This window comes from Artemia franciscana, chromosome 5 (assembly GCF_032884065.1).
Source record: "Artemia franciscana chromosome 5, ASM3288406v1, whole genome shotgun sequence".
Taxonomy (NCBI): domain Eukaryota; kingdom Metazoa; phylum Arthropoda; class Branchiopoda; order Anostraca; family Artemiidae; genus Artemia; species Artemia franciscana.
The window spans coordinates 56,449,430-56,474,554 of NC_088867.1; the positions used below are offsets into that span (position 1 = coordinate 56,449,430).

Sequence of the window (25,125 nt, forward strand, 5' to 3'; positions counted from 1 at the left end):
TCGTGTTTTTCTGTTTTTCACAGAGGTACATGGAAATTTAATAGTTTAACTAATGATATTAAGATTATTGGAGACACCCATATATGTAAAAAACCATTAAGGAACTGCTTTTTGTAGAAAAAGAGTTTTGATATATTTATTGTGAGGGCTCCGATGATATGATTTTTACGAAGAAAAAGTAAAGTAATGATGTTTTTTTTATCATACAGTTCGTGGTAACGAAGTGTAATAAGGAGCGTCCGGCTCAATAGTAACCAAAACTCTAAAAATCGGGATTGTGATACTAATAAATGCCTCAAAAGAATCAGATTTTTATGGTGATCTCAAATATATACGTTTCATCAAATTTAGCCCTAATCATCAAAAGTTACGAGTCTGAGGAAATTTGCATTATTTCGGAAAATAGGGAGAAACATCCTTTAAACGTCATAGTTTCAAGCTCCTATCTACAAAAATGCGGAAATTTGTATTTTTTGCCAGAAGACCGATCACGGGTGCATGTTTATTTGTTTTTATGTTGTTTTTTTTTTCAGGGGTGATCGTATCGACCCAATGGTCCTGGAATGTCGCAAAAGGGCTCATTTTAACGAAAATCAAAAGTTCTAGTACCCTTTTTAAGTGACCAAAAAAATTGGAGGGCGCCTAGGACCTCTCCCACGCTCATTTGTTCCCAAAAGTCACCGGATAAAAATTTTGAGATAACCATTTTGTTCAACATAGTCGAAAAACCTAAAAACTATGTCTTTGGGGATGACTTACTCCCCCACAGTCCCTGTGGGAGGGGCTGCAAGTCAAAAACTTGGACCATTATCGAACAGTTCGTGGTAACAAACTGTAGTAAGGAGCGACCCGGCTCAATAGTAAACGAAACTCTAAAAAACGGAATTTTGATACTAAAAGATACATCAAAAGAATCATAATGTAAAAGAATACATGAATACAAAAATGTAAAAGATACATCAAAAGAATACTGATTTTAAATATATAAGTTTCATCAAATTTAGTCTTTGTCGTCAAAGTTACGAACATGAGAAAATTTGCATTATTTTGGAAAATAGGTAGAAACACCCCCTAAATGTCATAGAATCTTAACGAAATCACACCATCGCATTCAACGTATTAGAGAACCCAACTGTAAATGTTTCAAGTTCTTATCTACAAAAATTTGGAACTTCGTATTTTTTGCCAGGAGGCCGATCACGGGTGCGTGTTTATTTTCTTTATTTTTTTTCCAGGGGTCATCGTATCGACCGAGTAATCCTAGAATATCGTAAGAGGGCTTATGCTAACGGAAATAAAAAGTTCTAGTGCCCTTTTAAGTGAACAAAAAATTGGAAGGCACCTAGGCCCCCTCCCACGCTCATTATTTCCCAAAGTCAACGGATCAAAACTCTAAGATAGCCATTTTATTCACCATAATTGAAAAACCTAACAACTATGTCTTTGGGGACAACTTACTCCCCCACAGTCCCCGGGGGAGGGGCTGCAAGTTAAAAACTTGAACAATGGAAAAATAAATATGGAAATGTTTTTTCAACTGAAAGTAAGGAGCAGCATTAAAACTTAAAACGAACAGAGACTATTACGCATATGAGGGGTGCATCTCCTCTTAAATACCTGCTCTTTACGCTAAAGTATTTTTATTAATTTTAACTATTTATTTTACGGCCTTTCTGATTCAGGGGTCCTTTCTAAAAGGTTGGAACAAAATTTAAGCTTTAATGTAAAGAGTGAGGTATTAACGAGGGAACAAACCCCCTCGTATACATAATAAAAATATAAGAATATAAAAGGCTTTATGTCTAAAAAAGCAAATTAGGCTTTATGGTGCTTTTAAAGGCAAAATCTGGCTCAAAAGGCTCAAAAACTTTTTATGGCTGAAAAGGCAAATCAGGCTTTGCTTTTAAGGGCAAAATCAGGGTCAAAAGATTTTTTATGGCTCAAAAAGCAAATCAGGTTTTAGGGTGGTTTAAAAGGCAAAATCAGGCTCAAAATGCTTTTTATGGATCAAAACACAAATCAGGCTTTATGGTGTTTTTAAAGGCACAAGGCAATATCGCACAAAATGGCACTTTATGTGGCTTTTTTTAAAGGAAAAATCAGGCTCAAAAGGCTCAAAACATTTTATGAATGAAAAGGCAAAGGAGGCTTTGCTTTTAAGGCCAAAATCAGGCTCAAAAGATCTTTTATGGCTCAAAAAGCAGATCAGGCTTTACGGTGGTTTTAAAGGCAAAACCAGGCTCAAAGTGCTTTTTATGGATCAAAACGCAAATCAGGCTTTATGGTGCTTTTAAAGGCACAAGGCAATATCGCTCAAAATGGCTCGCTTTATTTGGCTTTTTCTTATGATAAATAAAAAAAAAAGTTTTTTTTTAACCGAAAGTAAGGAGCGACATTGAAACTTAAAACGAACAGAAATTACTCCGTATATGAAATGGGTTGTCCCCTCCGCAATCCCTCGCTCTTTACGCTAAAGTTTTTAATTGTTTTTAAAAGAAGGACTGTGGCAAAGAGTCAAACTTTAGCGTTAAGAGCGAGGGATTGCGGAGGGGACAACCCATTTCATATACGGAGTAATTTCTGTTCGTTTTAAGTTTCAATGTCGCTCCTAACTTTCAGTTAAAAAAAATTGTTTTTTTTTATTTAATTTCTTAACGTTTTTGAATTAATCCATGTTTGATTTTGGCTCTCCGCACATAAATTATTAAAATGAAATTTGCATATTTATTCTTTTTTTTTGGCTAAATGGCTTTCTATTAGTTTTGATCAGACGATTTTGAGAAATAAGGGTGGGGAAGGAGGCCTAGTTGCCCTCCAATTTTTCGGTTACTTAAAAAGGCAACCAGAATTTTTAATTTTTTACGAACGTTTTTGTTAGTAAAAAATTTATGTAACTTAAAAATTAACTTACGTAACAAACTTTAAAATTCTTATATTTTTATTATGTATATAAGGGGGTTTGTCCCCTCGTCAATACCTTGCTCTTTACACTAAATCTTATGTTTTGTCCCAATTCTCTAAGAATGACCCCTGAATCACAAAGGCCGTAGAATAAATAGTTGAAATTATTAAAAATACTTTAGCATAAAGAGCGAGCTATTTATCTGCTCCTAAATACGTCGCTCTTTATGCTAAAGTATTTTGAGAACCCCTCATATGCGTAATAATCTCTGTTACTTTTAAGTTTTAATGCTACTCCTTACTTTCAATTGAAAAAACTTTTTCTTGCTTATTTTTTCATTGTTTTTTTCATAGTAATGCTAGAAAATCCTGCGCCATTTTCATTGAATTTCTGTTCCCCCATGACATATTTCTCCATGGAAAGATCCTCCCACATAGCCCCCTCCCCTCAACACCACCCCCCAAACTTAAAACGAACAGAAATTGCTCCGTATATGAAAGGGGCTTTTCGTCCTCAACGCCTCGCTCTTTACGCTAAAGTTTGACTTTCTCTTAACTCGACTTCTTAAAAATTTAAAAAACTTTAGCGTAAAGAGCGAGGCGTTGAGGACGAAAAGCCCCTTTCATATACGGAGTAATTTCTGTTCGTTTTAAGTTTTAATGTCGCTCCTTACTTTCATTTAAAAAAACTTGTTTTTTTGTTTAATTTCTGGACGTTTTTAAATTAATGCATTTTTTGATCTTGGCTCTCCGCGCATAAATAATTAAAACAAAATTTGCATATTAATTTTTTTGGGATAAATGGGTTTTTCATAGTTATAATTGGAAGATTTTTAGAGAAAAGGAGTGAGAGAGGAGGCCTAGTTGCACTCCAATTTTTTGATTACATAAAAAGGCAACTATAACTTTTAATTTTTTACTAACGTTTTCATAAGTAAAAAATATACGTAACTTACGAATTAACTTACGTGGCGAAGTTCTATATTCGCATGTTTTATTGCGTATATGAGGGGGCTCACCCCTCGTCGATACCTCGCTCTTTACACTAAAGCTTAAATTTTGTCCCAATTCCTTAAGAATGACCCCTGAATCACAAAGGCCGTAGAATAAATAGTTGAAATTACTAAAAATAATTTAGCGTAAAGAGCGAGGTATTACGAGGAGGTAAACCCCTCATATGCGTAATAATTTCTGTTCATTTTAAGTATTAATGCTGCTCCTCACTTTCAGTAGAAAAAACGTTTCATATTTATTTTTTCATTGTTTTTTTAAATAATGTTAGAAAATCCTGCGACCCCTCCATTGAAAGGCTCTTCCCCCATGAGAAGTTCCTCCATGTAAAGATCCTCCCACGCAACCCCCCCCTCAACTCCCTCCCCCCAACCAAAAAAATCCCCCTGAAAACGTCTGCACACTTCCCAGTAACCATTACTATATGTAAACACAGGTCAAAGTTTGTAACTTGCAGCCCCTCCCACGGGGACTGCGGGGGAGTAAGTCGTCCCCAAAGACATAGTTTTTAGGTTTTTCGACTATGGTGAATAAATTGGCTATCTCAGAATTTTGATCCGGTGACTTTGGGGAAAAAATGAGCGTGGGAGGGGGCCTAGGTGCCCTCCAATTTTTTGGGTCACTTAAAAAGGGCACTAGAACTTTTAATTTCCGTTAGAATGAGCCCTTTCGCGACATTCTAGGACCACTGAGTCGACATGATCACCCCTCGGGAAAAAAAAAACAAAAAAAAAAACAAATAAACACGCATCCGTGATTTGTCTTTTGGCAAAAAATGTGAAATTCCACATTTTTGTCGATAAGGGCTTGAGACTTGTATTATAAGGTTCTCTGATATGCTGAATCTTATATTGTGATTTTCGTTAAGATCGTATGACTTTTACGGGGTATTTACCCCTATTTTCTAAAATGAGGCAAATTTTCTCGGGCTCGTAACTTTTGACAGGTAAGACTAATTTTGATGAAATTTATATATTTAAAATCAGCATTAAAATGCGATTCTTTTGATGTAACTATTAGCATCAAAATTCCATTTTTTAGAGTTTTGGTCATTATAGAGCCAGGTCGCTCCTTACTACTACAGTTCGTTACCACGAACTGTTTGAAACACTGGTCAAAGTTTGTAACTTGCAGCCCCTCCCCCAGGGACTGTGGGGGATTAAGTCATCACCAAAGACATAGTTATTATAGCTTTCGACTCTGCGGAACAAAATGGGTATCTCAAAATTTTGATCTGTTCACATTGGGAAAAAAATGAGCATGGGAGGGGGCCTAGGTGCCCTCCAATTTTTGGGTCACTTAAAAAGGGCCCTAGAACTTTTCATTTCTGTTAGAAAGAGTCCTCTTGCGACATTCTAGGACCACTTGGTCGATACGATGACCCCTGGGGAAAAGAAGAAGAAGAAAAAAAAAAAAAAAAAACACGCACCCGTGGTCTGCCTTCTGGCAAAAAATACGAAATTCCATATTTTTGTAGATAGGAGCTTGAAATTTTTGCCACAGGGTTCTCTGATACGCTGAATGCTATGGTGTGGTTTCCGTTAAAATTCTATGACTTTTAGGGAGTGTTTCCCCCTATTTTCCAAAATAAGGCAAATTTTATCAGGCTCGTAGCTTTTGATGATAAAGACTAAATTTGATGAAATCTGTATATTTAAAATCAGCAGGACAATCTGATTCTTTTTATGTATCTTTTAGCATCAAAATTATGTTTTTTAGAGTTTCGTTTACTACTGAGCTGGGTCGCTCCTTACTACAGTTCGTTACCACGAACTGTTTGAAACGACACTCCAGTGAACTAAAAGCTTTTTTACTCGACCGACTTTAAATGACAAGTAATAGTGAAGGAGCAGCTTTACTCTTTAATGGAAAGTTGATCTTTTGCTCATGTTTAGTTTAGTTAGGTCTTCAAGACAAATCACAACATATCAATCATTTCCTAAATTAAATCACTGGGCTTTGGGAAAACTGCTGGGGCCTTGTTGGCGCGCAGCAGCTAATATTCTAACCTTTATCTTACACTAAATAATTGACACTAACAAGAAAAAGAGCGAAAAAAATCACATTGAGGATTAACAGATTAATTAAATGAATATAAAAGTAAAAACAAAAGAGAAAGAATAAATGAGAGCAAAGAAGAATAGAATCACAACTAGAACATATGATTTTATATTTACTATTTACTAACTTTTTTATTAGTCACGGCGTCCTTAGTTTTTCTACATATCTTCTTTTTATAAGTATTCTTTTTTTTTTAATTTCTCTTTGTATATCTTCTTTTAAAGAATCCTTTTTGCACTTTTATTTTCGTGGTCGTTCCCATTAGCTCATATTTATTCCAGTTGCCATCGAGAATAACGATAGAATTTCGAAGTATTAAATGAAAAAAAACTAAATATAACAACACAACGACAACAACACGTAATTTCAATCTAATATAAAAAAAACGCAAAAATAAGCAATCTTGAGTTTCGTATCCGTGAAGCTAACATTTGATCAAACGGGAAAAGTTGGAACAGATACTTTGGGAGGGTCTTCAGCGCCTTCTAGAATTAAATACAAAAAAACAAGTTTTTTCAACTGAAAGTAAGGAGTGACATCAAAACTTAAAACGCACAGAAATTACTTCGTATATGAAAGAGGCTGCTTCCTCATCAACGCCCCGCTCTTTACGCTAAAGTTTGACTCTTTCTCTCAATTCTTCTTTCTAAAACAGTAAAAAACTTTAGCGTAAAGAGCGGGGCGTTGATGAGGAAGCAGCCTCTTTCATATACGAAGTAATTTCTGTGCGTTTTAAGTTTTGATGTCACTCCTTACTTTCAGTTGAAAAAACTTGTTTTTTTTATTTAATTTCTGAACGTTTTTGAATCAATGCATGTTTTGATTTTGGCTCTCCGCAGAGGAATATCAAAACGAAATTTGCATATTTTTTTTTTTTGGCTCAATGGCTTTCTCATAATTTTGATCGAATGATTTTGAGAAAAAAAGAGCGGGGGACGAAGCCTAGTTGCCCCCCGATTTTTTGGTTAATTAAAAAGGCAACTAGAACTTTTAATTTTTTACGAATCTTTTTATTGGTAAAAGATTTACGTAACTTATAAATTAGCTTACGTAAAGAACTTTTGTATTCTCATGTTTTTATTACATATATGAGGGGATTCGCCCCATCGTCAGTACCTCGCTCTTTACACTAAAGCTTAAATTTTATCCCAATTCATTAAGAATGACCCCCTGAATCACAAAAGCCGTAGAATAAGTAGTTGAAATTACCGAAAATACTTTAGCGTAAAGAGCGAGGTATTAGAAGGAGATGAGCCCCTCATATGGGTAATAATTTCTGTTTGTTTTAAGTTTTATTGCTGTTCCTTACTTCCAGCTGAAAAAGCTTTTTCACTTTTTTTTTAATTGTTTTTTTTTTTTAAATAATGCTAGTAAATCCTGCTCTCCCTTCATGGAAATTTTCTTCTCCCATTACAAATTCTCGAAGGAAAGTTCCCCCAGCATATCCCCCTCTTCTCAACCCCTCCCCCAAACCAAAAAATCCTCCTGAAAACGCCTGTATACTTCCCAATAACCATTACTATATGTAAGCACAGGTCAAAGTTTGTAACTTGTTGCCCCTCCCACGGGGACTGTGGGGGAGTAAGTCGTCCCCAAAGACATAGTTATAAGGTTTTTCGACTACGCTGAATAAAATGGCTATCTCAGGATTTTGATCCGTTGACTTTTTTTGAATTTTGCAAAAAATGCAAAATTCCACATTTTTGTAGATAGGAGCTCGAAACTTCTACAGTAGGGTTCTCTGATACGCTGAATCTGATGGTGTGATTTTCGTTAAGATTCTATGACTTTTAGGGGGCGTTTCCCCCTATTTTCTAAAATAACGCAAATTTTCTCAGGCTCGTAACTTTTGATGGGTAAGACTAAACTTGATGAAACTTATATATTTAAAACCAGCATTAAAATGCGATTCTTTTGATGTAGCTATTGGTATCAAAATTCCATTTTTTAGAGTTTTGGTTACTATTGAGCCGGGTCGCTCCTTACTACAGTTCGTTACCACGAACTGTTTGATCCTAAATACTTGTCAATTTATGGGCGATTATCCAAAAAAATTTCCAAATTATTTGGAAAAAAACTATTTTGTCCCCCCTAAAAGAAATTACTTGTACGTGCCTGCTTCCGTGTCTCTAGTTTGATCACTAATTTTACCAAGGCAACTTCCTCGTGGTGCTATAATGCATTCAACCACAGATAGTAATTTCTATTTCCATGCTAGTTCACATTTTATGTAAGAAAAATGACAGCTTGTAGTTTCCTAATAAACTTAATGGAAAATTAATCATGAAAAATAGTTTTGTTTTTAAATTACTTCTTCACCCAAGTTTTTTTTTTACTTATTTTGTGTGTAACAATTGTCCCTGCACTACTTACATATAAAATTGGTCAGTGTTCATGACTCTTACCCAATAACGAGTCTTCAGCCTATGTAGAATTTGTGCCACAGTATACAACAGGTACCTGAAGTCAAGCGAGTAGTTATCATTATGCATTCTGTAGATTTAACTGCAATGGTGAAGGATCTTATACGTGGCTTCGGAAAGTCAATGGTGTTTTGTCTCATGGCTAGTGGATCCAGTTGTATCTTTCTGGAAAATAATTTTTGGGGGTTTGGTGTAAGGGGATTTTGAGGTTAATGGGGTAAAATATATTTTCCTTCCTTTAAATCACGAAGGAATTACGCTACGATTTTCTCTGCTCTGTAGGCTCTGCTACCAATTTATATAGATTTAACTATTGACAGCAACTTCCATTTTAGTGTAAGTTCCATTATTACAACTTCCATAATAACAACTTCCATTACAATATCCCATTATAATATTCCATTATAACAACTTCCATTATTTTTCCTTAAAGAATTTGACATCATATACTTTTCAGATGAATTCAATGGAAAATTATCTCTGAAGGAAGAGGAGTTTGAAAAACCATTATTAAATATACAAAAAGTTCAGTCAGTCCAGACTACTAGTTCCTCAATGTCAAGGAATACTCCAGAACGAGAAACATCAAAGGACCAGACGATCCAGCTGATTGGTGTTGAATACCGTACATACGTCGCGGTCCTTGCTGCTATACTCACTGTTGGGATTGTTATTACCACAATGGTCTTTATATGGTTAATAGTGAAGTGTTTCCAGAAAAAGAAGGCAATGGGTAGTAAAAACTGTTGGGAAAAATGGTGTAAGCGAAGGACAGTTCAGCCTTCTAATGAACTTTATGGGTTTGCTAGAATGTCAGGTGAATCGGATAGTGACACTTCATCAACTGTATATCAAGAACCATATCGAGCAACAACTTTACCTATAAATCATACAAGTGTTGTTTCTCAAGACGAGATAGAAACTTTAATGAGAAGAGACCGAAGCGTCATGTTAACGCCAAGAAGTAAGTATGACATTTTCATTTTCTTAAATTACCAAGGATAAGTGGAAAAAAGTACGAAGGATAGTGAAAAATGAAATCTGTTGAATTGACCTGGTTAGGTGGAAGCTTAACCAGCCTGTTTATATATATATATATATATATATATATATATATATATATATATATATATATATATATATATATATATATATATATATATATATATATATATATATATATATATATATATATATACTATAGGCAAGTTTGTATTCTCCTGGTGAGCCATTGTGTTGGGTTGTTGCCTCTGAATTATTTGTCTTTTTTTACTGTTTTTAATATTTTGTAAATGACGACTTATACTTACTCACGACACGACTGCCTGTCCATGGATTATTCTTTATGGTTTATTGTGTATGGCTATGCTGTTTGACCTATATAATCGTGTGGATGAGTTGGATTAAGGCCTCGTTCAATTACTGATCTGTATTAATTACTAATGTAGGAAAACAATCTTCCTTTTCTCCTTCTGTCTTCCTTTTTTTTTCTTTTTTTTGTGCTGTTGCATTGGTGATTTCTTTTTTATTATATATATAATCAGAAATTGGGAACAATCAGGAATTCACTATTCAATGGAAAAAACCTTCATTGGCAAATATGTAGTTTTTGGCAGAAGTGGGTGCCGAAAAAAAAACGAAATATGGGAGAAAGCAAAAAAATGAGCCAAAAGTATGCAGCCCCAAATAGATTTAAAAAGTGTAGCTACTCTTTGAAGGGATAGCTACCTTTGGGAATCAACAGATCGTTAATGTTTGAATTCATATGGACGACCAAATCTAACTAACTAGTTTTGCTTAATTATTTTGACGGCTCAACATTGCAACACTGACAAAAATTCGGTACTGCCTTAACAACTTCACAATTTTGGAGCAACCAGAAGAAAAATATTAGAAAATAGTGATTTTTCAGTTATCAATAGACCTAAGATGGGTCCACGGGGAAAAGCTGTTTTATTTTGGTTTTCTTGGTACTTTAAGCTGCACTTGGAGGAATTGAAGAGGATACTATTTTGTTTCTCACTCAAAAGTAAATAAAACCGACAACTCATAAAATTAATTATTTGCCATAACAAGGCCTGTAACAAAACGAGTTGAGACTTTGGCACTGCAAGTCATAAATAATGAGAGGCTAAGAAGCTATTTTGCCTGCCTTAAAGGGCAACAGAGGGTCAACTTAAAGGGCTTTCAAAAATTAAAGGGCAACGGAGGCACACGCTGGAATCCAGTTTGAATGGCCCATTCACAATGAGGTTTTAATGATACCTGGATTTAGCTAGCGGTATTTTGAGCCAATCAGATTTTTTTAAGGCCTTTCTGATTGGCTGAAAAATCATATGAAAAAATCTGATTGGCTCAAATTAGAAATAGCTAAATGTCAGTATTAACAAAATATTATTGCATAAATGGGCTTATTGACACTCGCAACTCCTTTTATATTAATCAATGGCCCTCTTGAATCCTCTCTGTAGCTCAAAACTTTGTTAGGTTGAAATATTTCCTGTGTTTTTTCTATTCTCTATTTCTATAAATGAATTATCTCAATTGTACCTAGAGAGTAAATGCATCTTTCGTGAAATAAAACAAGTAAATTAGGGTGGTATCTAGCAATTATATTTTAGGAAGTTTTTTAAAAGATTCTGCTAAGTAAAGACTTTTGTTCTCTCTAGAATGGAAAGAAAGACATTGCTAGGCTTTCACGCGTTATTTTATAGAATTTAGGGAGTTTGGGATGGGAAAGTATTTTCACTTTTCCTTTAGAGAAGGATGGGAATCAAGCGATGGGAATCATAGGGTGTGGGGTTAAATTGAGGAAGCCCCATTTTTAACAATGTTTGTCGTACATCAACGTGTGCCACATTTCAAAACTCTTTGACCCATACCTACTTCTAGTTTAGAAATATAGCTATTCAGGTTTCGTTGAGGGGTACTTGTTACTTACGATGAGGTTCAGACAGCAAAGTCGAGTTTCTTTCCCCTCTTTTGCAGTTCTGTGCGCAAGCTTTTTTTTTTAAATTGAAAAGCAAAAATTAAATTCCTCAAAATTGTCTAAAACTCCACTATAACCCATCATTACATATTAAAGGAAAGATGGTTCGAGCTATGTACTAATTGGGTAATAAGCGAAGGATTGGCTTTGGGCCTTTTATGAATCCTATGTGTATGTCAAACAGTTCGTGGTAACGAATTGTAAGTAAGGATCGACTCGGCCCAGTAGTAACTGAAACTTAAAAAACGGAATTTTGATACCAATAAATACATTAAAACAGAAGTTTGATAACAATGAATGGATAAACAATTGGTTTTCTTGCGTCTATTCTAAATTTATAACATACATTAAATTTAGTTTTACCCATCAAAAGCTACGACCCTGAGAAAATTTTTCTGATTTTCGAAAAAGAGGAGAAACATCCCCAAAATTCAAGGATTTTTTTTTGAGAAATTGCACCTTCGGATTCAGTAATCAGAAAACCCTACTGTGGGGTTTTCAATCCCCATAGTTAAAAATGAGGAATCTAGTATTTTTGCCAAAAAAAAAGATCACGCATGCGTTCTTCCCTGGGGTTGTTGTCTCGAACCAGTGATCCTAGAAGATTAAGAGAGGGCTTATTTGAACGGAAATTAAAGTTTCTAGTGTACTTTATAAAAAACCAAACTATTGTAAATTTTGAGATAGCCATTTTGCTCATTATTGTTGAAAGGTCCAATAACTATGTCTTTAAGGATGACATGACCCCCCACAGCCCCGGAGGATAAGCCTTAAGTTATGAAATTTTTTGTTTATTATCGCATTTGTTATTAAGAAGTATGCAGACATTTTCTGGAGGGATTTTCCGGGGTGTTGATTTATTACGGGGAAATTTCCCTATTGGGATGGAAGTTATCGGGGGTGAAATTTCAAGTGGAAATTTTACACGGGGGAATTTGCCAGAGTTGATGTACAAAATTCATTTTATTTGTCTTGATTCCTCGTCGGCGACTCCATTTTACATGTGGAAATGCTCTGGGGGAACTCTCCGGAGAAAATTTTTAGCGAAGTTTCAATTCTCTTGGGGACTTTTACTTAGAGGGGAAATTTCGATTGGAGATATTCTCTTTGGTTGAGTTATCACAGGGAAAAGATTTCCACGGGGAAATTTTCTACAGGAGAAACTTTCCATTGGCGGGTATTTCCGTGAAAAAATTTCCACACAGGGTGGATTCCACTATGACATGAAAAACGATCAGAAATAAAAAATGTGTCTATTTTAAATGAAAGTATGTTAAGGAGTATTTTTCTGGCAGAATCGTCCAAATGAATTTTCTGAGGGGGATTCGCAGCGAGAAAGGAATTTTACGTGGGAGGAGGTTTCTGCAGAGGAATCATTCCTGGGGGAATCTTCCTTGGAGGGTAGATGGATTTCCTGGGATTGTTTGAAAAACGATAAGAAATTAAATAAAAACAAACATTACTTTCAACTGAAAGGACGAAGCAACATTAAAACTTAAAACGAACAAATTTTTTTCCAAATATGAGGAGGCTATCCCCTCCTCATTACCTCGCTCTTCAAGATAAAGTTTGACCATTTTTAACAATTATTTAGGAACGGTCCTGAAAGACGAAGGCCATTTTCTTAGAATCAGAACCCTTTTTAAAAGTACTCAGGAAAAACTTTATCGTTAAGATTGGTATTGGGGTTAGATAGCCTCCTTATATACGTAATAAAATCTGTTGATTAAAGCTTTAACGTTACTTCTTATTTTCAGTAGAAAAAACTTGTTTTACATTGCTAATTTTAAATATTTAAGTTTCATTAAGTTTAGTCTTACCAATGAAAATCTCTGAGCCTGAGAAAATTTGCCTCATTTTCGGAAAATGGGGAAAATGCTCCTAAAATTCATAGAATCTTAAATTAAAATCATACCATCAGATTCAGCGTATCACAGAACTCTGCTATAGGGGTTTCAAGTTTCTATCTACAAAAATGTAATTTTTTTCTCTAGGAATGATTTTATCGACTCAGTGGTCCTAGAATATCGCAATGGGGCTCATTCGAACGGAAATAAAAGTTTTAGTGCCCTCTTTAAGTGACAAAGGAATTCGAGGAAAATTAGGCCCCCTCCCACGCTCAATTTTTCCCAAAGTCACCGGATCATAATTTTGAGATAGCAATTTTCAGTATAGTTGTTTATGACTATGTCTTTGGAGATGACTTCATCCCCCACAGTCCCCGCGGGAAGGGCTGCAAGTTATAAACTTTGCCCAATGTTTACATATAGTATTGGTTATTGGGAAGTATACAGACATTTTCTTGGGGGATTTCTTCTTTGTAGTGATCGGGGGGAGGTGTTTACCTAGGAGGATCTTTCCATTTTGAAGTTTTTAATGGGGGAAGAGAATTTTTCTATGAAGGGGGCATCGAGTTTTCCATCATTATTTAAAAACCCATCAAAAATAAAATAAAAAAACAAGTTTTTTCAACTAAAAGTAAAGAGCAACAATAAAATTTAGAACAAACAAGAATTATTACGTATATTAGGGGGTTCGCCCCCTCGTCAATACCTTTAAAAAAACTATTTATTCAAATTAAACGGCCTTAGTGATTCAGGGGTCATTGTTAAAGAATTGGAACAAAATTCGAACTTTAGCGTAAAGAGCGGGGCGTTAACGAGGGGGCGAACCCTCTCAAATACGTCATAATTTCTGTTCATTTTGAATTTCGATTACTTTTAGTTGAAAATTTTGTTTTTTTTTATTTAATTCTATAGTAATAACAATTAATGGTGTATGATTTCTAGCACTTATTAACACCATGACATGACACGGCATTTGAAATAATCGTAATGTTAGTTTTTGCCCACGCAGTCGCGTGCGCAAAAATGAGAGGAGGGAAAAAGGTATTTGTCATAATAAATTCAAGTGAAATATATAAAACATACGCTGAAGATAATAACAATATTGATATAGGTTATAATTTATTCTACATACGTCCTATACTACATAACCTTGACATAATTGCAAACACCCTGCAGATGAACTAAAATAAAGATATCAATCAAGTTGGGGGGGGGGGGGGGGAGGGAAGAACTGTAAGCAAGGAGTATTCGTACTAATAGTAACTGGACTTTAAACGATGGAATAAAAAAAAAATTATGGATGAAAAGAAATGGCTTTTGTGATGATTTTAAATAAGTAAAATTCATTAATTTAAAGCCCCCCCCCCCAAGAGTTAAGAACGTAATAGAATTTACTTGATATAATTCTAAAAACAAATTATTGACAGCGTTTCGTGTTGTTTGGGAGACCTGATTTTCTTGAGTGTTGTTAAGATGTGGTTGCTGAGATTTTGAGGTTTGAGGTTGCTGATCTATTTGTGTTCGTTGTTGTTGTGATACTTATTGCCATTGCCTAAAATTCTCGCAGAACTTTCAGTTTTATTAAATTGAAGTTGCTAATTCTGCCTGCTTGGCAAATATTTGCATAGCTGAAATCCGAATTTGGAGGCTTTTATCAGTAGCCTGTTGTTTTTCACGCATAAATGGTCTCACAACTTCCTCTCAGACAAACATTTGCTTTTTTGATAGCGGAATTCTAATGTTATTTTTCTTATAAGGTGTCAAACTGAATTCTAATATTGTCTTTTCAATTTACAGATCGTGTTTATTTGTATTTTACTGCTTCTTAATTCAGAATCAAGATGCCGAGTCACAATCTGTCTGTGATTGAATTGCTAGACACGAAGAGTTTATTTGATGAAAAGAACTTTTTTTCTGTAGAACAGACTAAGGGATCTAAGCCAAATTTCTGCTAAAAATATTTTGATAAAAAAAAAGTGCGGGCCAGTCATATGAAGTAGAAAACAGGTTGTATCTTCAGATTATAAAAAGGGGGTTTAAAAAAAGAAGAAGCATGCTTTAATGGAAAAAGCTGTATATTAGAGCGTCGTTGCTGGATTATAGCCAATATAAAAGATTGTTCAGCTTATTCGAGCCATCGCACTAGCGCCAACTAAATTAGGAGCAATGTCTCTTCCATTTATTAGCCTTTTTTCTGTCAGATTGTATAGAAGGTACAATCACAAAGCCTTAGGGCAGAGGGGCACATTTGACCGGGAATTGTGTGAACAGCCACCCCCCTCTCCTTCCCTAGCCTTTTCTGCTCTTGGGTTCATTGACTTGTTATATTAATTAGTTTCTGCTTGATGTAGGTTATAATGTTGCTTTTTACTTTTTTTGCAGAGCTTACATTTTTAAGTATTTTAAAATAAATCATTACCGCAGATCCAAATTATAATATATAAAATGTTAAACATTAATTAGATTCAGCTAAGGGACACACACTAAGTTCAAGTTCAGCATATTTAGGCAAAAAGCAGCAAAAAAATAAATTAAGAAAACAAATTAATCAGAAATAGAACATATTGCCTAAAAGAGGTTGAAAGTTGGATTTTATCTTCAGATTTGAAACAGAAGAAGCGTTCGTTCATTTTCAAATGAACGAAGTTCCACTTAATGAAGTTTTAAATTTGAGTGTGCTTTCTAAAAGACAAATAATGTTATTTGGTCTATTTTACATATGTTATTACTGCAGATCCATGTTAGGTGGCAAATCAAAATGATATGCTTGTCAGTCGAATCTCGATCCCTCTTTTAAGATTCTCGAAGTATGTTCAAGCTTCATCTTAGTTCAAGGCATACACAATATCCGTTTATTTTTTCAAAATACACTACATCTTCGTTTCCTAGTTACAGAAATAGATAAGGAATGGAGCATTTGATATTAAAATCAATTTTAAAATAACTGAAATGCCTAAAAATCTTCCTTGTACCAGCTACTGTTCCTTTATTACAGAAAACTGAAACAATTCACAAATCCCAGAAGATAACTTTTTTAAATTTCTGATCAATTGTAATTTTTCGTGTCTAGCTTTATGTATCATAACTGTATATAATATTTTTTCATTATAGATTTTCAGCCACCGTCTTGTCGAACTGTTGGTAGTCAAAATGTCGTTCGATACCCATTTCAACCCTTATGCCAATCTCAAGTGATATATTCATCTTATATGACTCCTGCACGGTTGCCAGAAAAACATTATGCATCCTCCAGCATCTTAAAGGTATTTTTCTCTTTTTTATATTTTTGACTTAAATATTTATATCTGTTATTTTTATATTTTAATTTTTTTTAGATTTTTGGCTTAAAAGCTACGTGCATGTTTTAACTTCTAAAACTGACAATACACTGCAAGGGGCAACAGGGTCTAGCAATACATAATACTCCTCTGATAACCTAGGGACAGATACATTCCACTTTAAAAGGAATAAATAAACACTACGCTAATTTCTTTTTTGTTAGGGCTTTTTATTTTGCTATAAGTTTTTTTTCCTTTTCTGAACACCTATTAAAAAAAAAAAAAACAAGGAATTACTTTTCTAGTCTTTTTCACTGGTTTTATACTCGCTTCCCTGCTAGAATTTCTCTTGTCCTTTTTCATGTCTGAAAAGTAATCCCAATAGTGTTAACCTCCTTTTTCTAGCCTTGTCAGGTTTGTGAGTGCTTCGACTGAAATAACTGTGGCTATTCTTGAGCATTAGGCTAATATGTAAATGCAAAGTCTCATTTTAGAAAAGAAAATGGCTAAACTTCCTTCTTTTCAAAAACTATCTTTCCCAAAAGTCGTCCAAACGGCTAGAAGTTACCCCTTCTCCAGTTTTCTTTTTTTTTTTTTTTTTTTTTTTTTTTTTTTTTTTTTTTTTTTTTTTCTTTTTTTTTTTTTTAGTACAATCAAGGTAAGGTGAGACGATTAATAATTATTATTAATATTGGAAAAAGTAACAGAAAATTTGAAGATTTTTGCCTCTGTTCAACAGTGTGCGCGTTATCTCGAGCATAGCTTCTTTTAAAGGCTAGTTTTTTCATTGGCATGTTTATTTTGACTATGGTAGTTATCTTGACAAGGAGAAAAATTGGGTTCCTTTGTTGTCGTAACAGGTAGGTTCAGGTTTAAGACAGATGAGTTAATTTGACGCTGTAGAACTGGCTAATTAGGACTACGCTAGCACAGTATTAATGACATAGCTATAACAGTTTTTATGTACGAAATACAACTTGAGAAAGAAATAAAACAGATTGAAAAGTATCTAAAAAAACAAATTTATAGATAAAAAAAAACTCCGAATACAGTAAAGCTTTCCTACAAAAAAAAATCCACATTCAGGGAAAGAAAATGAATTTAAAAATAGCAATTGGTCAATATAATGAATTGCATGTATAGCAGTCTGATGGACGAGAAGTTGAGAATTTCCTAAAACTATTTGGATCGAAATATCCCGTGAATGTGTGTGTGTTATCAGAGTTAATCATACAAAAACAGTGATTCAATTATTAGTGAAGGTTAAATTATTTTAAATAAAAATACAAATATTCTTGCATCCAAGTAAAGAACGATCAAAACTCAAAAGTAGAATAATTACCATTTATTAATTACCATATTACCAAATAATTACCCCCATCCAGCCCCCCATGTCCTCGGATCCGATTTGAACTGAAAATGGAGTATCTGAGACTTAAGATTCTTCCATATATCCGGTTTCATTAAGATATGATCACCCATTCATGAGATACCCCGATATTTACCATTTACAAGAATTACGGTTTCCCCCTCCAACTCCCCCCAATATCTCTGGATCTGGTAGGGATTTAAAATAATAGTTCTAAAACACAAGATCCTTCTAAATATCAAATTTCATTGAGATCTTATCACCCGTTCGGAAGTTATAACTAGCTCATTTTTTTATTTTTCCGAATTATGGAGTATTGGAGGGGCCACCACCACCTTCAGTTGCCTTTCCTCAAATAATCGTACTGAAGCATTGCTCCCCATTTACTTAAAAGACAAAAAGGACTAGAAACGTGTAAAACATATGTTAATTAACGAATTTTCGAAGTTGATTATAGAATACGACTACGAATGGAATTATGACTGTAAATTTCGAATTACCGCATAGTTACGACTACGAATGGAGGAACTTTCGCAAACTAAAGGTCAAACCTACAATGTGTTTGACCTTTCTTTAATATTAGTGCATATTAAAGTGAATAGAGTTCAAAATTAAACCAATTTACAAAAAAAAATTATTGAAAAAGACCAGAGCTTGCATCAAAAGAAGAACCAGCTACTGCTATTCTCAATCAAACACTATTCCATGTATTCTTCGTACGAAATAAAGACGAAAGCAAGTTCTGTCGAGTATTCCATTCTCCTATCTCATTTGATTCTAAGATATTTACAAGTTTCTGTTTTTCCCAAGCGTCAGCTCTCTTCTAATCAACAGAAACAGTTGGGAAATAGATCTCTCGATATACAAATAGTTTTTTTTCGGATCTTGGATGTTAAAAGATACCTTTTTCATTCAAACAAATGGTTTTCAACAACGTTCCCAAATTTTTGAATATGTTTTTCAGTTTTCTTCAGCACTCTTGCGAAATTATGTTGTTTCATATAGCGTCTGATGAGTAGCCCAGGCAGGGATATTCCAGCTGCAAAAGTACTGGCAGCGCTCATACTTATTTATACCATCATGTACGGAATTATCAGTTGTATCTGACTACTTTTCAAAATGGGTACATATTCATCGTTTTCTTGCAACCCCTTAAGCTATTTAGATAACAACTGTTCTAAGTGGGTCATTTATGTAGAGCCATCTTCAAATAACCCTTCTATTTAATAGTTTTTTTTTTAATGACCTGGTAGATGAACAAGTTTTTTTTATAGATCGATGAGACGGTTTTGGTAGAAGGTATGACATAATTTTGACTCGCGCAGCCCTTGCAACCGAGAATCTTTTACTGCCAGGCTTGTGATCAAGGCGAGGGCTCAGGTGTTGGTTTTGGCACAATTAATTTTTTCGTACTTTTCGTACACTTTTTATGTCCTATGTGTGTCTTTTTTTGAGATTCTCAGGAAATACATGTTCCCCTAAAACTCTTGCATCCATACCTGACCCTCGTGCATATTACAATGAAAAGGAGATTGTACGATTTGTAAAATAAAAATATATAGGATAATTTAAAATATTGACAAATATAGGGCTTCATATACTTATAGCAAGAAAGAATGAAATGCTTATGAGCTACTGAAAAAAACTATGATGTTGATGATTTTAAACTTGAATTTTTAATTGCTTCTTAATCTATTTAAATTTGTTTTGTACCATTCAGGTTTTTGATCCAGCCACATGCTCAATGGCTACTGAAAACAATGGTTATAGTCACTCTAATGGCCGTTACAGCTAGATATCCTGAATACCTACAGACGAGGGGTTGCTCACTGTCCGCTACCTATTGTGCACGTCAGAACACCACTGTTCCGTCTTCCACGCATGGAACGTTTCTAAGCGTGCGCAGTGCAGTTCGTCCATCCAGTGTACGTGATTTTTGAAAGTAGCCGACTGTTTGAGCATACTACAACAAGAAAGCTTCTTCATTTTGTACATATATATTAATTACCATCGGTAATTTAAATTAATATTGATAAAGTTTATCGTTTATTTTATCAATGATATACTCCTGTATAAATAATAAACGTGATTATCTTTTAGACTACTTGAATTTTTCTGAAAGTTGAAGTTTTGAAAGTAGACAACTGTTCTGGCATACTATAGCATGAAAGCCTCTTCATTTTGTCCATATATATCAATTACCATCGGTAATTTAAATTAATATTGATAAAGTTTATCGTTTCTTTTATCAACGATATACTCCTGCATAAATAATAAACGTGATTCCCTTTTAGACTTAGACTAGTGATTCTCTTTTACTTGAATTTTTCTGAAAGTTGAAGTTTTGAAAGTATACGACTGCTCTGGCATGCTACAACAACAAAGCCTTTTCATTTTGTAAATATATATCAATTACCATCGGTACTTTAAATTAATATATATATATATATATATATATATATATATATATATATATATATATATATATATATATATATATATATATATATATATATATATATATATATATATATATATATGTATTAAATAAAAAAACAAGTTTTTTGAAATGAAAGTAAGGAGCTACCTTAAAACTTAAAACGAACAGAAATTACTCCGTATATGAAAGGGGCTTTTCCTCCTCGACACCCCGCTCCTTACGCTAAAGTTTTTTATTGTTTTAAAAAGTAGAGTTAAGAGTCAAACTTTAGCGTAAGGAGCGGGGTTTTGAGGAGGAAAAGCCCCTTTCATATACGGAATAATTTCTGTTCGTTTTAAGTTTTAAAGTCGCTCCTTACTTTCATTTAAAAAAACTTGTTTTTTTATTTAATTTCTGAAAGTTTTTGAATTAATGCATGTCTGATTTTGGCTCTTCGTACATAAATTGTAAAAATGAAATTTGCATATTAATTCTTTTTTTGGCTAAATGGCTTTCTCTTAGTTTTGATCAGACGATTTTGAGAAATAAGGGGTGGGGAAGGAGGTCTAGTTGCCCTCCAATTTTTCGGTTACTTAAAAAGGCAACTAGAACTTAAGAATTTTTTATTAGTAAAAAAAATACGTAACTTAAGAATTAACTTACGTAACAAACTTTTATATTCTTATATTTTTGATTATATATATGAGGGGGTTGGTCCCCTCGTTAATACCTCGCTCTTTACACTAAATCTTGTTTTATCCCAATTCTTTAAGAATGACCCCTGAATGAGAAAGGCCGTAGAATAAATAGTTGAAATTATTTAAAAAAAATTTAGCATAAAGAGCGAAGTATTTATCTCCTCCTAAATACATCGCTCTTTATGCTAGAGTATTTTTAGAACCCCTCATATGTGTAATAATCTCTGTTCATTTTAAGTTTTAATGCTTCTCCTTACTTTCAATTGAAAAAACTTTTTCATGTTTACATTTTCATTGTTTTTTTTTATAGTAATGCTAGAAAGTCCTGCGCCCTTTTTATTGAATTTCTCTTTCCCCATGAAATATTCCTCCAAGGAAAGATCCTCCCATATAGCCCCTCCCCTGAACCCCACACCCAAACCAAAAAATCCCCCTGATAACGTCGGTACACTTCCCAGTAACCATTACTGTATGTAAACATTGGTCAAAGTTTGTAACTTGCAGCCCCTCCCCCAGGGACTGTGGGGGGTAAGTCATCCCCAAAGACATAGTTATTATGGTTTTCGACTATGCGGAACAAAATGGCTATCTCAAAATTTTGATCCATTGACTTTGGTAAAAAAATGAGCGTGGGAGGGGGCCTAGATGCCCTCCAATTTTTTTGGTCACTTAAAAAGGGCACTAGAACTTTTTATTTCCGTTAGAATGAGCCCTCTTGCGACATTCTAGGACCACTTGGTCGATACGATGACCCCTGGGAAAAAAAAAAACAAAACAAAAACAAACAAACAAATAAACACGCACCCGTGATTTGTCTTCTGGCAAAAAATACAAAATTCCACATTTTTGTAGATAGGAGCTTGAAACTTCTATAGTAGGGTTCTCTGATACGCTGAATCTGATGGTATCATTTTCGTTAAGATCCTACGACTTTTAGGGGGTGTTTCTCCCTATTTTCTTAAATAAGGCAAATTTTCTCAGGCTCGTAACTTTGTATGGGTGAGACTAAACTTGATGAAACTTATATATTTAAAATCAGCATTAAAATGCGATTCTTTTGATGTAGCTATTGATATCAAAATTCAATTTTTTAGAGTTTTGGTTACTATTGAGCCGGGTCGCTCCTTACTACAGTTCGTTACCACGAACTGTTTGATACGGAGTAATTTCTTTTCACTTTAAGTTTAAATGTCGTTCCTTACTTTCCGTAAAAAAAAACTTGTGTTTTTTATTTAATCAATCAAAAAGTTTGTGGCAATGAACTGTAAGTACGGAGCAACCCGGCTCAATAGTAACTGAAACTCTAATAAACAAAATTTTGATACCAATAGATATATCAAAAGGATTGGATTTTAATACTGACTTTAAATATTTAAATTTCATCAAGTTTAGTCCTACTCATCAAAAGTTACAAGCCTGAGAAAATGTCTCTTATTTTCAAAAAAGGGGGGAAAACCTCTAATATTCATATAATCTTAATGAAAATTACACCATAAGATTCAGCATATCAGAGAACCCTACTGTAGAGCTCGCAAGCTCCTACCTGCAAAAATATGGAATTTTGTATTTTTTGCCCGAAGAAAGATCACAGATGTGTATTTATTTGTTTATTTGTTATTTCTGTTTATTTTTTCCAGGGATAATCTTATTGACCATGTGGACCTAGAATAATGCGAAAGGGCTCATTCAAACATAAACTAAAAGTTCTAGTACCCTTTTCAAGTGACCAAAGAATTTGGAGGACAACTAGGCCCCCCTCCAACGCTCATTTTTTCTCAAAGTCACCGGACCAAATTTTGAGACATAAATTTTTTTCATCATAGTCGAAAAATCGTCATAGTCGAAAAAATAGAGGACGACTTAATCCCCCACAGTTCCCGGGAGAACGGCTGCAAGTTATGAACTATGCCTATTGTTTACATGTAGTATTGGTTATTGGGATGTATACAGAGGTTTTCATCGGGGTTTTTTTCTGATGGGGGGGGGGGTTGGAGAGAGGGTTACGTGGGAGGATTTTTTCATGGAGGAATATTTCATGGGAGAAGAGAATTTTCCATGAAGAAGGCACTGGATTTCCCAGCATTAGTTAAAAATTTATCAGAAATTAAAAAAAAACTAGTTTTTTCAAGTGAAAGCGAGGAGTAGCATTAAACCTTATAGCGAACAGAAATTATTACGTAAATGAGGGGGTTCACTCCCTCATCAATACCTCGCTCTTTACGCTTAGGTTTTTCAGTGCATTGAAAAGAGCTATTTACGTTGATTAAACGGTTTTTGTGATTCACGGTTCATTCTTAAAGAATTAGAACAACAGCTCGTGGTAACAAACTGTAAGTAATGAGCGACCCGGCTCGATAGTAACTGAAACTATAAAAAAAACGGAATTTTGATGCCACTAGATACATCAAAGGAAGTGCATTTTCATGCTAATTTTAAATATATAAGTTTTATCAAGTTTAATACTACTCATCAAAAGTTATGAGCTTGAGAAAATTTGTCTTATTTTCGAAAAAAGTATTAATTTAAGTTTGTCTTACCCATCAAAAGCTCCAAGCCTACAAAAATGTTTCTGATCTTTGAAAAAAGAGGGAAAGACCCCCTTGACGCTATAGAATTTTAATGAAAATCACACGATCTGATTCAGCGTATTAGAGAACCCTACTCTATAGATATCAAACTCTTATCTGCAAAAATGTGGAATTTTGCTCTTTTTGCCAGAAGCAAGTGTTTATTTATTGTTTTTATTTTTTTCCAGGGGCTATCGTATCGACCCAGTGGTCATAGAATGTCTTGAGAGCGCTCATTTGAATATAAATTAAAAACACTAGTGTATTTTTTAATTGACCAAAAAACTGGAGGGTAACCACGCCCCCTCCAACTCTTATTTTTCCCAAAGTCACCGGATCAAAATTTCTAGGTAACCATTTTGTTCAGCATAGTCAAAAAATCTAGTAAAAATGTCTTTAAGACTGACTTGATCCTCCAGATTCCCTGGGGAAGGGCTGCAAGCTATGAATTTTTCCCATTGTCAAACAGTTCGTGGTAACGAACTGTAGTAAGGAACGACCCGGCTCAATAGTAACCAAAACTCTAAAAACACGGAATTTTGATACCAATAGTTACATCAAAAGAATTGCATTTTGATGTTGATTTTAAATATAAGAGTTTCATCAAGTTTAGTCTTACCCATCAAAAGTTACGAGCCTGAGAAAATTTGCCTTTTTTTAGAAAATAGGGGAAAACACCCCCTAAAAGTCATAAAATCTTAACGAAAATCACACCATCAGATTCAGCATATCAGAGAACCCTATTGTACAAGTTCCAAGATCCTATCTACAAAAATGTGGAATTTTGTATTTTTTGCCAGAAGACAAATCACAGATGCATGTTTATTTGTTTGTTTGTTTGTTTTGTTTTTTTTTTCTTTTTCCCAGGGGTGATTGTATCGACCCAGTGGTCCTAGAATTTTGCGAAAGGGCTCATTCAAACGGAAATGAAATGTTCTAGTGTCCTTTTTAAGTGGCCAAAAAATTGGAGGGCACCTAGGCCCCCTCCAACGCTCATTTTTTCCCAAAGTTGTCGTATCAAAATTCTGAGATAGCCATTTTATTCAGCATAGTCGAAAAACCTTATAGCTATGTCTTTGGGGACGAATTACTCCCCCACAGTCCCCGTGGGAGGGGCTGCAAGTTACAAACTTTGACCAGTGTTTGCATATAGTAATGGTTATTGGGAAGTGTAGAGACGTTTCCAGGGGAATTTTTTGGCTGGGAGGAGGGGTTGAGAAGAGGGGATTATGTGGAGGAAACTTTCTATGGAGGAATTCGTCATGGGAGAGGAAGATTTCCATGAAGGGGCGCAGCATTTTCTAGCATTACTTAAGAAAACAATGAAAAAATAAATATGAAAAAGTTTTTTCAACTGAAAGTAAGGAGTAGCACTAAAACTTAAAACGAAGAGAAAATATTACGCATATAAGGAGTTCACCTCCTCCTAATACCTCAATCTTTACGCTAAAGCATTTTTAGTAATTTCAACTATTTATTCTACGGCCTTTGTGATTCAGGGGACCAAATTTAGGCTTTTATGTAAAGAGCAAGGTATTGACGAGTGGGCGAACCCTCTCATA

The 25,125-nt window shown here is 34.4% G+C and overlaps 1 protein-coding gene and 1 long non-coding RNA gene across 2 annotated transcripts in view; one reads left to right on the forward strand and one right to left on the reverse strand.

Moving 5' to 3' along the window:
* LOC136027623 (uncharacterized) overlaps positions 1 to 19,684 on the reverse strand; it is a 53,484-nt gene extending 33,800 nt beyond the window's left edge. The window contains exons 1-2 of the long non-coding RNA XR_010617636.1: positions 19,593 to 19,684; positions 8,379 to 8,561 (exon numbers count right to left, since the gene is read on the reverse strand). This is a non-coding gene — a long non-coding RNA (uncharacterized LOC136027623). The remainder of the gene's footprint in view (positions 1 to 8,378; positions 8,562 to 19,592) is intronic.
* The window catches only part of LOC136027622 (discoidin domain-containing receptor tyrosine kinase B-like), a gene marked incomplete at its 5' end in the record, with an annotated part of 54,148 nt that extends 34,165 nt beyond the window's left edge, over positions 1 to 19,983 (forward strand). The window contains 3 exon segments of the mRNA XM_065705038.1: positions 8,854 to 9,360; positions 16,344 to 16,495; positions 19,600 to 19,983. Coding sequence (XP_065561110.1) covers positions 8,854 to 9,360; positions 16,344 to 16,495; positions 19,600 to 19,674 — 734 coding nt within the window.
* Positions 19,984 to 25,125: the final 5,142 nt, after the last annotated feature.